We start from the raw sequence: 14,415 nt of genomic DNA on the forward strand, positions 1-14,415 counted from the left end.
AGCTAAGTACTTGTGCGAGGTGCAAGAAAACCACAGGCAGCGAAGCATATTAACAGTGTCATTTTTGTTTACACCCAGCCTTCGATCAGATAAGCCTCAAACAAAGTGATAAATGGTGTCAATTCTAAGTATGTCCATCCGTGGGAAAATTATACATATGATGCTCGATGCCCCATCGCATACAGAAGCACCGTGGAACTATCAGCTGTCTCACCCAAGTGCTTTGCATACTCGTGGCAGCGTCAGTTCTGCCAGATAACATGTGAAGTAGTGTTACAACACGTCGCGCCGTTTCGCCACGGCCGTTTTGAGCGAAACCTGACGCCTCCCCATCGCCTACGTGAGCATCTATACCCTGCGGAGGTCGCTCTGCCAGCGGCACGCGCGAGGCCGACCGCTGATCTCGGCCGGTGACCCCGGCCCGCTCCGGACACCACCTCGGGCGACATAATGGCAAGCGATCGCGGCACCGCGCAGCGCTGTCTTCAGCGGCGGACCGTCCGGAAGTCAGCGCTGATGGATGGGCGCTGGCGCGGCGGCGAGCGGTCCGGGAGCGCCCGCCCGGCCGGCGAGCGGTCGGGGGGCGCCCGCCCGGCCCGCTCGGCCACCGCCGTAATGATGCATCCATTGGCCCAATCACGCACGGCCTCTGCGCATCTGTCCGGCTGGCTGGAACAACTCCAGCTCACGTCCCGTCACGGTGACGGCGGCGGCCGCGAGACAAAGGGGGCCACGCGACGCTGACGCGTCCACTAGAACCGCCTTCGGATATCCCCTGAAGACGGGCAGCTCTGGCCGCCGGCTGGTACCACCCTGGGAGGTGTGCAGCTGTAATGCCAGCTGGTACCACTCTGGGAATTATGCAGCCACAATGCCAGTTGGCATTACAACGGGAGGTTTTGAGGTTTACCCTGGATGCAGGTTGCAATGCCGGTTGGCGCCACCATGGAGGCATGCAGCTGCAATTGCCGGCTGGCACCACCATGGGAGGTATGCAGCTGCAATGCCGGTTGGCACCACCATGGGAGGTATGCAGCTGCAATGCCGGTTGGCACCACCATGGGAGGTATGTAGCTGCAATGCCAGTTATTGTCGGGCATGTCACGACAGCTCATGGAAGGAAGAAGCCCGCAATGCATGGTAAACAACTTGACCTTTTCTGGTGGGAGGCTGTCCAAGAGGCAAAATAGTCCTCGACAGGGGAATTATTCAACCTGCCGACACTGTCTGATTCAATCTGGATGTATGTAACAGAGTGGTTGCAACTCGAAATCGTCACCTTTGCATTAAGGGCATTCCAAAAAAAAAAACTGGGAAAGACTTGGCAAACATTGCCAGAGCCTTAAACTCCCCGAATATGCATCCAGGAATTCTGACGACGCAGTATGACACCGGGTCCAATCTCGGCTTTGGTTGAGAAGGTCATTGGAAGCAAATATGCAAGCGGGGGGGGGGGGGAGGGGGTGCCATTATATCTGTTCCCCCCCCCCCCTCGAACGTTCAGAAGGCTCCATCATGCCGACAGGAAGCCACATAATGCCGAAAGGAGGGCTCAGGTGACCGTGACAGGATATTTCATCAAACCAAAACAAGGGTCCATGACGCACGTATGGTGCAAGTCTGCTCCGTAGGAGTTCCAAATGGCCAACAACAGGTCCCATTAACCCAATGGAGGCCGCATTTGATCCAAAGGCGCCAAAGGTCCCAAAGGTTCCAAAGCTCTAAAGGAGCACATGGAAACCATAGGAGGCCCAGTGATAAAAACCACGGGAAGCCCCCGTAACCCCAAGGGAGACCGCGAGTGTGGAAAAGCCACAGATTTCGGCAGGGTAAGAACAATGTTTCTTTAAGTAGTTGATCAAGATCAGGATAATCAAGACTCAAGATATCAATAAAAACCTATAAGGCCACTGGATACGATCGCCTTTCTTGGAAAGAGGACTGCGCGTCGGCCCTGGGTGCATGCTATTTTTCAATGGGCATTCTTACACAGTTTTGCCTCTTACAAGCATCACTGCATTTTGCTTTGTATAGCAGCTAAGCATGAACATGTTTGGCATAGCCCATGGCCTTGTTTAACATGTTAATTGTTGGCGGATGTTTCCGCACTTGAGCTGATGCATCTCCCCCCCCCCCCCCCCCTCCACACACAACAAGAAGGTGCTCCAGCCCGTTCTAGCTCCGTTCCAGCCCCCTGATATGTCGTCGCCACTCTGTAAATCTGTATATGTAAAATCTCTTTAAACCTCTGCCATGCATATTTTTGTAGGAGAAATAAAACATAGCGTTAGCGACCAGTTTAATGAAAATGATGGAGGAGCACGTTTGAGGAGAGCGCACACACCACAAGCGGCACATGTGGTGGGCCAGCAACCGAGCATAGCACAACCCATACCAAACCTATTTCATAAATTCAAACATCAGTAAACGACAGCGCGAATCTCAAGTTACTAGAATCGCTGTACATTCATGTTCTCCGCCCCAGGCCGAATATATAAGCATCGTGTTGGGATTCTTTGACAACGTCGTTTAACCCATACTTCTCGTGGTTTGAGTTACGCTGTTTAGGCAATGTCTGTTGAAAAACACGGTTCATTACTCGTGATTGGCGCTTATGCTCGCTGGCAACTTCTTTCCTCATACTCGGCCGTGGAAAGGTAATTGTGGGATCATGATCATGGGATAGTGGGATCGTGGGATCATGGTCATAGGACAATGGGATTATGATCACGGGATAATGGGATCATGAGCTCTCTGTCGTAGGATAACGGGGTCATGAGATTAAGGGAACATTTCCTCTCAGACGCCTGTGTTGAGGGGGTGGGGGGCTGAGTACAGTACCGTAAATTGGGTCCTGTGACGTGAGGGGTTTAATAGTCCGTCGGTATAGATTTGGAGCAGTTTCTGTATTTCCATATTAGTATACTAAAACTTGTTTTCATCCAGGAGATGAAAGTGGTCAAAATTTGAGGTCAGGTCGGTTGAAGCCATATTTGAAACGGGCATTATGTTGAAAGTTCCCCCAATTCCACTCACTCAAACTACCTCAAAAAGGCGTTAGTATGGCAATAGATTGAACATTGCAAAGTCCCCGAAAACAGCGGCGTAATTTCCGACCCGATGAAGGTCTGTAAACTGCTTGCTTGTAAACTTGACTGCTTGTAAACTCTCCTTTTTCGGGCTTTGGAAACGCCTTTAGCTTGCTACTTTTGGTGTATTCCGATAATCATACTCATGCCGCCAATGTGTTGTCCACCCGACGAATCAGTTGCCCATGTTAAGGTAATGTAATGCGCATAGTACCTGAGAAATCACCATCTCGGCATGACCGTCAAAATTTACTGGAAGCCCTCCGATGAAGGACCCCAGAACTGACTATGCACATGCCAGGGTCGTTCTGGGTCCTCGATATCTTGCCCTTGCGTCTGGGGGGGGGGGGGGGGGTACCAAAAGATTCGGCTTCGGGCGGTGCCATACCTGAAAAGCTTTAGAATGCCGCACCTGCACATGTCAAATGTATTAAAAAATCAGTATGGTGCCACGACCAACCCAAAACCGTTTCGGAGAAACCAACGAAAAATCCATTTACATTACTGCGCCCGGGAGCAGGCATATTCATGTTTTTCTTCCCGACCGGTTTGCCAGCACCCGTGTAACGTCCCACCTTTTAAAGGCATGTAATTTTAGAATATCATGGTATTCCTAAATTATATAACTCATGCAGCAAGGCATTTTCTATAACATCACTCGATCTGCGGAGAGCAGTGACGTCAGCTGTTGTCATAATACCGGATGCACGCCGCACACTAGCTCTCGTGCTGAGTCACCGTCTTACCACGCGTGTGGTCAGGCGCCAAGAGGGTAGACCTGAGAGGTCCCAAGGGGGCTGGGGGGGGGGGGGTCGATCTGATACGTCCCACGAGGGCTGATCTGAGAGGCCCCTGGAGGTCAACCTGAGAGATCCCAGGGGGGTTGGCCTAAGAGGTCCCTGAGGGTCGACCTGAGAAGTCACAGGGGTCGACCTGAGAGATCCCATAGAGGTCGGCCTGAGGGCCCAAAAGGGTCGACCTGAGAGAGCCCAGGGGGCGGGTCGGCCTGGAAGTCCCAGGAGTGTCGACCTGAAAGGTCCGCGGGAGTCGACCTGAAAGATCCTAGGGCATCGACCTGCGAGGTTCCAGGGCCTCTGACCGTGGGGCGGCAGGTCTGCACCAGATACGTTTCCAACTGATATCAGCGTTCGCTATGAGCGCCCAGCTTGCCGGCACCGATGAGAGGTGCACCGGCGCGCCGGCACCGATGGACACGTGTTGGCGACTCAGGTGTGCGGGGAAGGAGCGGGACTCTCAGAGAGCTCCCATGCCCCCACGTTTACGCGTTCAGCGTGACATGTTCAGCGTGACTGTGCTAAAATGGTGATGGATCTGGCGTAGCGGATTTGAGCACGCCATTATTTAGTCATCCAACATTTTCAGAAAATGAAGAATGCTCTGTTTTGGATATTCTAGAGCCTCTTCTCTCTAAACATGGAAAAGAGCTCTTCTACATTACCTGAAAAACGGCATCGGCCATTTTGGAGCGGTATGCCTCCGACAAAAGAAAAACGACAGCTCAAGTGGCAGATGATCTCACAGCTCTTGGGGGAAGCAGTGTTCTATGCGTTCTTTCCCGTTTTGACCTTCGTTGAAAACACGCTCGAATATGCATGCAAATCTCCTGCAACCGAATCGCGTGCCGGCCCACCCAGCTATAGCTCGATACCGATATATCGCGCGGTCCGACTCATTAGCATTTAGCAATGTCCGTGACTGTCGGTCAGATCAGTTTCCAGCCCGCTGCTCCAAGCCGCGGCGGTGCGACGGCGGGACGCGGCGCGGTCCTTCCCTCGCCCGGCGCCGCAACCAATCACTTCCAGCTGATCAAGCAATCAGCCACCTTGCAAACTGCGCCAGCCGTGGTCCTGGCCCGGCCGGGGAGGTCTCTCCCGAGGGTCCTGGCCCGGCCGGGGAGGTCTCTCCCGAGGGTCCTGGTCCGGCCGGCCGCATCTCTTAGGGGGGATGGGAGTAATGAAACAACTTTCCAACCGGCCAACCGCCGCCATCTGGCTCAGAAGAACCCGCGGACTTTTGGCTGGGTTGTGGATCAGACTTGGACGATATTTTTTTACTGGTCAAGTTTTAGAACCATCCAAAAACCAATGTGCTACCAAGCATAATGCAATAACTTTGTAATCGCTCGTGTAGTGAAACCACCAGTGATAGATAACGCATGGCAGACGTGGCACGCCAGTACACTAGGCTGCATGAACTGAGTAGCTTGAAACAAACATTTCACAAAACAAACTCCAGAACAATCCAGTTTTGTGCCTGATTTCACTAAACCAGGGGCGGATACAGAGGGAGGAACACGGGGCCATGACCCTCCTTGGACCCCGAAGGGACCCATTGGCTCAGAGATGACCCATCACCGGCCGAGCAGGTGCAGTTTTTTTTAACACAAAACGCAACAAAACTGGATATCTCTTGACTTCCAGACGACCAAGAGCAGTTGTAAGCGAAAGTGAAGGGCCTGTGAGAAGTCAAACAAATTATTCAATGATTGGAAAAGCTGTGAACTGAAAATTGTAATCCTCGTTACACTGTCTAGGGGCCCCATACTGTTTCTGGAAGACCTATATGCTTACTTGCGGGATCAATTCGATAGTTAAGGAGCATTACAAGTTGCCCTTCATTTATTTGCATTTGCTCGAGGTGCCTTGCGCTGTTGTTGAGGTCCTTCCTGTTAGCGTGCCGGGGCACTCTCGTCAATCACAGGCTCTTCCATGTGTTCTTTCCATTCGCCAGAAAGGCTCTGTGGACTATATCAGGGGTCCCATATCTTAACATGCCTGGGTATTCTCGGCTGCTCAGGGGCCCTTTAGTGGGTCTCAGTTAACTTACCGACACATTTGCGATATGTTCATGGGCCCTCTTCATTGGTCTAGGGCGCCTCCAATTCTCTGTCATTTGCTTACGGCTCTGCACTCTTGTCGGGGGCCCATCTGATGGCCTGCTTAGGCACACCAGTCGTTCGGGGACCGTTCACAATGGGTCTTGGGTACTTCTTCTTAATGGTGCCCCCATTGGGGGGGGGGGCTACGCTTTGGGGGGAATATCTGATAGCCTGCTCGGGCACATGCAATTGTACGGGGGCCACTCTACATTGGGCCTTGGGCACGTCCTATTTGATGGGGGCCTACGCACTTGTCGGGGGTCCCTGGGTGGGTCAGCCGCGGTCCGCCGGGCGTGTCAGCCGCGGTCGCTGGGTGGGTCAACTGCGGGTCACTGAGGGCGTCAGCCGCGGGTCGCTGGGCGGGTTAGCCGCGGGTCACTGAGCAGGCTAGCCACGGCACACTGAGCGTGTCAGCCGCGGGTCGCTGGGCGTGTCAGCCGCAGTCGCTGGGTGGGTCAACTGCGGGCCACTGATCCGTTTAGCCGCGGGATGCTGAGTGTGTCAGCCGCGGGTCACCGAGTGGGCTAACTACGGCCCATCGTGTGTGTCATTGAGCGGATCAGCCGCGGGTTACTGAGCGGGTCAGCCACGGCACGCCGAACGGGTACTTCCGGAAACATGCAAAGGGGTGGGTGACGGGTGACTACAACTGATAAAGGAATGGGTAGCGGCTGGGTGTGGGCAAAGGCCAAGGGATAGCGCATGGATTGGGTAAGGAGCTCTTAACCGTGAAGACCTCCACCAGATACGTCAAACTAGGAACGCACGTATGCATCTAAATTTCTACCTTGTAGGTGGGGAAAGCCTCTCCTTACGCATGGAGGGAACATTCGTGCAGACCAATGCATGGTCACACTGCACCATGAAAGAATCCAAAGTCACCCGTAAGGTAGCTGTGCCAGCCTATAGAACCTTGTCTCGAAAAACGGCCGGTCCGGACTGATTGATGACACCATGGGCTACTGACGGAGCCATGTTCTAATCGATGTTTGGAAACGTGCTGAGCTCTCGCCACCTGCGCGAGTCCTCGCGCTGGTTTCAGTCGGCATCACGTCCAGCCCTGAACGCGTGGAAAGGCGATGAGGGGTGTTCGGCTTTGGCGGTCCCCGCTCCGATGGCTGCTGGCGAGGGAGTGACCATGGTCCGGCCAGCGCGACGGCTGATGCATCATTTACGTTATTCAGCGCTGGTCTCACAAAAGCGGCCACATTTATTGCTCACAGAACAATGCCTGGCTAGCATGACTCCAGCTGTGTTATAAAAGCGCCATAAAAACCAGTCGCAAATATCACTATTTCAACAGTCCACATTCCTACCTCACATTCAATTTGCAGATTTGGGGAGAAGCAGGAGTCTCGTTATGGGGTGGGTGGGGGTTCGTTAGGCCCGATTTATTGGCCCCAGTTACTGGGGCTGAGCGTCTTCCTCGGGTATTAAGCATAATAAATTATACAGCTGTTGCAAATCAGATTTACGGAATCGCGAAATTGCTCCGCAGCGTTCCATAAATGTTTCGTTTCGGAGCCCTTCGCCCTGCATTACCGGAATGGGCATCCTGGTGACAAAACAATGATCCAACAGAGCCATGCCGGCTGCCAGGTGGTCCAGATACCGTATCGGTACTGTCCTCACCTGAAAGTTTGGTTATCTCCGACACCGAACTTGCCTTAGCTTCCTCATGGCGGTTATCGGTCAAGAAAGAGCTAACAGGCTCCGACGCAGCGTTAAACGGATAGAGCTGGTACAAATATTTACTGTTTGAGAACGATTGACATGAAACAGTGCGCTCCCACTGGTAGTGGTGGTTACTCAACTGCAGTATAAACTCAGGGTTTTGTTACACCGTTTTTAATACCTCATATAGCTATTTAATAGGCATTGGTATGATAATACGCGGTGACTTGATGCCAATAAATTGATAAATGATAATTTCGGATGCCTTTCTAACCATTAATGATGGACAAAGTCGATAAATAGAACTAACCAAAAAGTGCCGGTGCCTGAATGCACTCCCAAAGACCCCCGCACTTCCCGCCGGGAGATCAGTCTTACAGATGTAACAAAAACGCCATCTGGCCAATCTCGACGTCAGCTGCCAGTCTCCAGTTTCCCGAGTGGTCGCCGTATCAAGTGGCCGCGAGGTGCCACTCGATGCCGCGCGACCGCCCCGCGCCGCCGGCGCTCCGAGCCGAGAAGCCTTTCCGGTGCTGGCCGCTCCGCCGCGCCCGGTTTGATTTGTGCGCTGATTTCTGCTGCGCCAAAGCCGCGCTGGCAGCTGCATTGTTTGGGCCGGCCGCTCCCCCGGGCCGGCGTCGCTCGGCGGCCGGATTTGTTCGGCCAGGCGGCGGCGAGCGAGCGCAGTCTGTTTTTATGGAAATGGGCGCGTCACCAGTGAAATGTCCGACCGTCGAATGGCGCGCGGCGCGCGCGGCGGCCCGCCCCTGTGGTCGGTGGTCGAGGAGTGGTGAGGTGCAGGCCTCACCTTAAGAGGCCCTGAGAGGCCCCTAAAGTCCCAATGACAACCATGGAATCCTCCCGCTGCCCGGTGGGATAACAGGGCATATAGCCGCAGGACGGGTTTTAAGGTGCGAGTGTGCAAAAGAGCCTCGCTCCCCCTCCCCCCGAAGCACAAGGTAAGTCATTGCGAGGAAATGGACAAAAGTTGTATACTCTTCAGCCACTGATCTGCTGAACAATTGCTGGTTGTAAAAAAATGGGGAAAATGGCATTTCACCGAAAAACGAAAATAAAGCAAGTTGCAACGTTTTAGCCCACGTTGTCGTCTGTTTTTGCTTTGCGTTTGGTTCGTTTTTTTGTCCAAAAACGACATCCTTGTGGTCTCTGCCTCGCCCTCCCCGATCCTCCTCCTCCCCCCCCCCCCCCCCCCCCACTGCGTGTGTGGCCCAATCCGGATGCTTCCCTGCGTGTGTGTCGGCGCATCGTACGATCCAGTAGTTCTTCCTCGCGTGCTGCTGTGTCCCTCGGCATCACCCAGTGTTCCCATGCGCGTGTCGGTGCCACACAGGTCACAGTAATCCGCCTCCCATAGTGCGTCAATGTTGCGCTGTCTCAGTGGTCGGTCTGCTCAGCGTCTTCCGTACGTCAGTGTGCCACACAGTTTCAACAGTCCGTCTTGGTGTCTGCCACCGTGTTGCACGGAGAACCCTGCCCATGTAAACCGGTTCCCAGTGAAAACCGTTCCCCGTCCCACGGGGACCTGCGCCTATGCAGTGTATTGGGTGCTGCCGTCCCGTGCTCCGGTCCTTCCTCCCTGTGTTGGCTCTCAACATCAAACGGTAAGCACTGAGCGACCGAGGCCGATGGCAAGGACAGACCGCCAGTCTGTCACCCGTGAAACAGATCCTTCTGAACAAGCTTGCGCTGCTTCCGGTCCTGCCGTCAGCGACAGAATCTCTCACTCCACTCCACTTCCTCACTCCACTGAGTGAGGGACTGCGATTGTTCGCGCTTGCAGGGGAAAAACACGAGCCGCGAAGGGCTCGGTGTGATAACGTCACGCGCGCGGTTTTTATAGTGATTAAATGCCACCCTATGTACCTGCGCGCCAGAAAGAAGTAGACCTATACTTAGCGTGATTAAATCTAGCCTTCTTTCCACGCCTACGGGATCACTCTCCTTCCTTATTAAGAGCGTCTGGCGCACCGCTCTAGGCGAATGTCTACGGTTCGGCTGATATCGGCCGTGGTGTTCACCAAGACTGAATGCGGATGATTAGTATGTAAGCATGTAAGGAAAGTAGCAAAAATAAATATGAAAACAACAGTGCCCATACTTGCAGGTTTCTGGTCAATGTGCGCTTCTTTTTCACCAACGAAGGACACAATTAAGATGCGAAATAAATATCCATTTATGATGAAATTTACAACTGAATATGATGTCACCTAGTGTTTTAGAAGTCTATAAATTTGGTGTTGATCCAAATACCATGTGAACGTGGGATTACGCCATACTGGATTGACTGGTATGCTATCAAATACCAAGGCAAGTAATTTAACTGGTTTTAGAGTCAAAATGTTATGAAATGCGTGTCATTCAAGTAAGCTAAGTAAGTGGGCAATATGCGGAGCCCATATATCATAAAATGCTAGAATGGCTACTATCACAAGATACGGCAGTAATTGTCGGTGTCTGGAGTCTACTAGGACAGTCTGATCTGAGCGGTAATAATGACAGTTGACGTTGGAGTAATGTGATTACTTCGGAAGCCACACCCAGAGTGCCTCCGCGTTCATTGGCCAGCACCCCCCCCCCCCCCCACACACACACCACCATCAACACCAGCACCGCGGCTGTAGCTGGGTGTCCCGACCAGCCATAGCCCGCATAATCAGCCATGATGGGCTCTTAAGCCTTTTGAAAACCCTCGGCACCAATGCCAAAAGCTGCCTTCCACATTGCTATTACTCCCGGCCAATTTTGGTAGCTGTTTTCACAGACGCGTCATTCTTATCTGGCATTCTTCTGGATTGCTCCGAGCCGCGGCCGTTGGATGGGATTACGCCCTGACATCCATCTCCCCGGCTTTCAAGTTCCGTTTGTCAAATAGATGGCACGATAAAAAACAAAACGTCAGCTTCGCTGGTCTGTTTGTGGAGGCGAGCAAACGGTAAAAGCGCCGCTGGTGGTGTGCTTAAATCCCTCATGGGACCCGGACGAGCCGTGGTGATTTGTCATCGCCTCCAATGGGAACTTCACGGGAGGAGCGCAGCATAAATCGCTGGGAGGCTCCAACAACTCAACCGGAAGGATCAGACCAGCTGGCAATCGATGGCAAACTTGCTAACAACTAAATATTTCGCTTCTTGTCGCTCGGACATACCAGTCGACGCCTTAGGAATACTGTTCTTTCAGGTTTTCTGGGAACGTTGAGTTGATGTTGAGCATGAACATTGTATCTCCACAGTATGAAGCAGTGGGTGTCTGCTTGAGATATGGGGAGTGAGGAGTTGTTAAAGTAAGTGGTGTCTAAAATATGATCGTGCTTACAGGTTACAACGCACCGCGCTGATTGTTAATATTCTGTCGGGGGCCATTTGTGAGTTAAAAATTCACATGCGGACTTAAGGATGCTTCCCTTGGCTGCACCTTTGTGCATGATCATGGAGGCAAAGTCGTGCAATGCTCATATCGTAATCGGTAAGTTTTAAATGCGAACGTCTCATGCGTGTTGAAGATTCCAGCTCCTCTTCGTGCTCGTTTTTGTCGCGTGAGCCGTGCATATCAGCATGCGGCAGTGGACATCGGTACATGTCCCGACTTGGTTTATAATATGCACATGCTATGAACAACCATTTCGTGAAAATAATCTCATGCAAGAAATGGTTCCTAACACTGTATTCGCCTCACTCAAGGATCGTGTCAAGCCTGGGGGACCGGCGGGCCTGCTGTTGTCAGTCTTATAGTCTCTTGACACTACGAGCGGGCCGTCACGCCCGGGGCCTGCTGCGATGCCCCCGGGCTGGCTGCTCGGCAGTCGCACCCGAGTTGCCCGCGCCTGCGACGTGCGTCGGCCGCGGTCGGCGCGCGGCGTTGTATGGGTGCGCCGCGTCCCCATCCACCGCCGAGACGGGCAGCCGTTTTCCAATCGCTGCCTGCAGGCTGACCCTACCGAGCTTGTAAGGCTTCCACGGCCTGTTTCGAACACGTCGTGGCGTGCGTTTTAGATAAAAGTAAGTGGAAGCCATAGACAAACGTGATGAAAAAATTATTATATGGAATTTATTATGTCATATGGGAATTCGTAAGTGCCTCATTATCATGTGAAATGTGTGGATACAAGGTACAGTGAGTCTTATGACCCCTCAAACCACACTTACCCACTTGTCCGTTACGGCACGTTAAGCTACGGCCAAAGGCAATGCAAGTCCTCGCAATAGGATGGAGAGAAAGACATTTTTGTCATTTCTGTCCAGTCGACAAACATTGGGCCTTGTTAAACTTCAAGGGAGTTTGGGGGCTTAGCAACCCCCCCCCCCCCCCCGCGCTCCTCCAGTTCTCGCGCCCATAACCACTGCGCCCTGAATTTCCGACGGCGAGGGTAGACTGGCTTTAGCGATGCAGCCGATGAACACGCATCGATGGACAGGTGATTGATTCGCAGCAATCTTCGCTCCAGCAACCACGGTCTCGCAATGTCATAACTACTTTTTAAGATCGGTAGAAATGCACTGCATAACACATTCTGTTTGGCCATGTTTTCTGTCTTGGTAACTGGACTGGGTCAGTATTGGTGCAAGTCATTGCATCTCACAAGGAAAAGCTGGGCTACTAATTCATCACAGTCGGTGGCATACCTATCTTCACGGTCGGCGGTAACCACCCATTGACGACTTCCAGCAGGTGAAGGCAGAAAACGCAGCACCAGTGGGCCGCATGCCACCTTGCCATCCTGGCTGAAAAGACAAGGACGGCCCTCTTCAACAAGCACAGAAACGGCGTGGAGCACAGAATACGTGCTGGCCACTTTGAGAACAAGACAATTTGATGAACACAACTACATTTGATTGATTACTATGACCGCTGACACCTGATTGCTGATATGGCCTCTGCAATCGCTGGCACCATAAATGGGTACGCGATAGCTTGCGACGCGTCACTTAAAACTAATGAAAAACTTCTTATTGTGCGGGTCCTATCGTCTTGAAACACTCCATGCTTCACAAAAGGACTGATCAGCCACAAGCAATGCACCATATCCCCGAATTCTCGGAAAGCTGACGCATGAATTGAGACGAGTGGAACCAAAGAGCTATGAAATAGCCTAATATCAGTCAGAAATCGCATGCGACTCATTTCTCACAGAATGCATTGCAATGTCTGGGCGACAGCTTGCAATACGGAGGATTGATGCTCTAAAATCACGCTAAGATGTCGCCATTGTTCTTGGGGCACGATATTTAGAATGTCAACATCATTCGCGAGCAGGGCTCTCAACAGCCAAGCATTTATTTTAACATTCGTCGTCCTATTGTTGGTGATGGAACAAAAGCAGGCTGCTCAGGGAACAGAGGCAACCGGGGACGTAGCCAGAGTTGCCTGCGGAGGGAGGCACAACGAGACTTATCAGGAAACTGGATGATAGCGGCAGATTGGCTTGTTTGGAAATGTGCTCTTAGAAGCGAGAGCTCCGTACTGCATTGTTGGTTTTGGCCTTGGTGTGACGTTTATACCTGACCTTAGGTAATTTGCTCATTCAACTATTGTGGTGCCTAAGAAAGCATCTCAGATATTTATGGATTCGTCTAACACTCCGTTGTTGGATCAGATTGAAGGATTTCCTAGAAATTGCCCTCGCTGAAACCATGGCCTGACTTTAACCAGCCATAGAGCAGCGACCTTACAAGGTAAAATTAAATTTCCAAAGCCGAACGATCTGTTATTCATTTGTCTACAGCTATGAAAAATCTGGCTTAGCTTCGCCGCGACGTTCGAAAACCATTTTGGAAAAACCTTCAGGGGGGGGGGGGTATTTGACCCCCGCCACCCGAGCGCGTGTTAAAAACGGCGGTCTCGCGGTATGACCTTCTTGGCCTCTCTGTTTCTCAAATTGCACGCTGAATGAGCGTTAGGAACAATGAGTCACTGAACCTTTAGCCATTCAGCACATGTCTCTGGAGGCCGCGATATCAGCATGCATATGCATAATAATCTGACGCATATGCCAGCCCAAGACGCTTAAGCAACCGCTCTGGAATTATTAACACCCTGTCACGTTCACCTTTGCCTTGAATACCAGGAAATCTGTGAACTTCACAGAAACTATAGCATGTGACCACCGTGCAATGACAATTAGTGTAGAGCTGAACGATTTAGGAGAGCCGACCGCGTAAAAAACGTGCGCGGTTTTGATGGCCACGTGTGTTTAAGGTATTTTATCGCAAACAAAAGTGGTAATAGACTGTACTTGAAAGTCGACGTTCATAGCGAACTGACAGTCATTTAAGCGTTCCCCAAAAACGTTGTTACTTGCAGGTTTTAGGAAATTTCACCGCCGTATAGTATTGCCTTCCTTACTGGGCATTCAAATAAGCAAATAATCAAACATATTTAATTTCAGACCAACACTGGTCGTTCAATGCCTACTCTGCTCTGTTTTGTCACTCTTTTCCAATTCCTATTGCAAGTACCTGCGTTCCCTGAGCCATCTTCCGCCTTTAAATTTTTAAAATGGCCGTGTTCGCACGACAGCTGCATAATGAACTGTTGTATGGTTTCGCACTTGCATCTATCAGAGTTATTAGCCAGGGCTTCGTCTCGTCCAATAACTCGCAGAAATGCTAGTGTTCACCATAAAACTGCGCTTAAGTAATACACCGTGATAACACAATTGTCTCGCGGATGGCAACGAAGGGAGACCAATTTTCTGGCCCAGGTTGTTGACAAGTCCAGAATTAGCCCAATCTCTGG

At 51.8% G+C, this 14,415-nt stretch overlaps 1 protein-coding gene across 1 annotated transcript in view; it reads right to left on the bottom strand.

Annotated features, from left to right (window-relative positions):
• LOC119103990 (glutamate receptor ionotropic, kainate 2) overlaps positions 1–14,415 on the bottom strand; it is an 89,416-nt gene that overhangs the window by 73,760 nt on the left and 1,241 nt on the right. Inside the window, exon 2 of the mRNA XM_037227702.1 lies at positions 12,303–12,401. Coding sequence (XP_037083597.1) covers positions 12,303–12,396 — 94 coding nt within the window. The 5' untranslated portion in view covers positions 12,397–12,401. The remainder of the gene's footprint in view (positions 1–12,302; positions 12,402–14,415) is intronic.

Source organism: Pollicipes pollicipes, unplaced genomic scaffold, assembly GCF_011947565.3.
Source record: "Pollicipes pollicipes isolate AB1234 unplaced genomic scaffold, Ppol_2.1 Scaffold_5724;HRSCAF=6776_pilon_pilon_pilon, whole genome shotgun sequence".
Taxonomy (NCBI): Eukaryota; Metazoa; Arthropoda; class Thecostraca; order Pollicipedomorpha; family Pollicipedidae; genus Pollicipes; species Pollicipes pollicipes.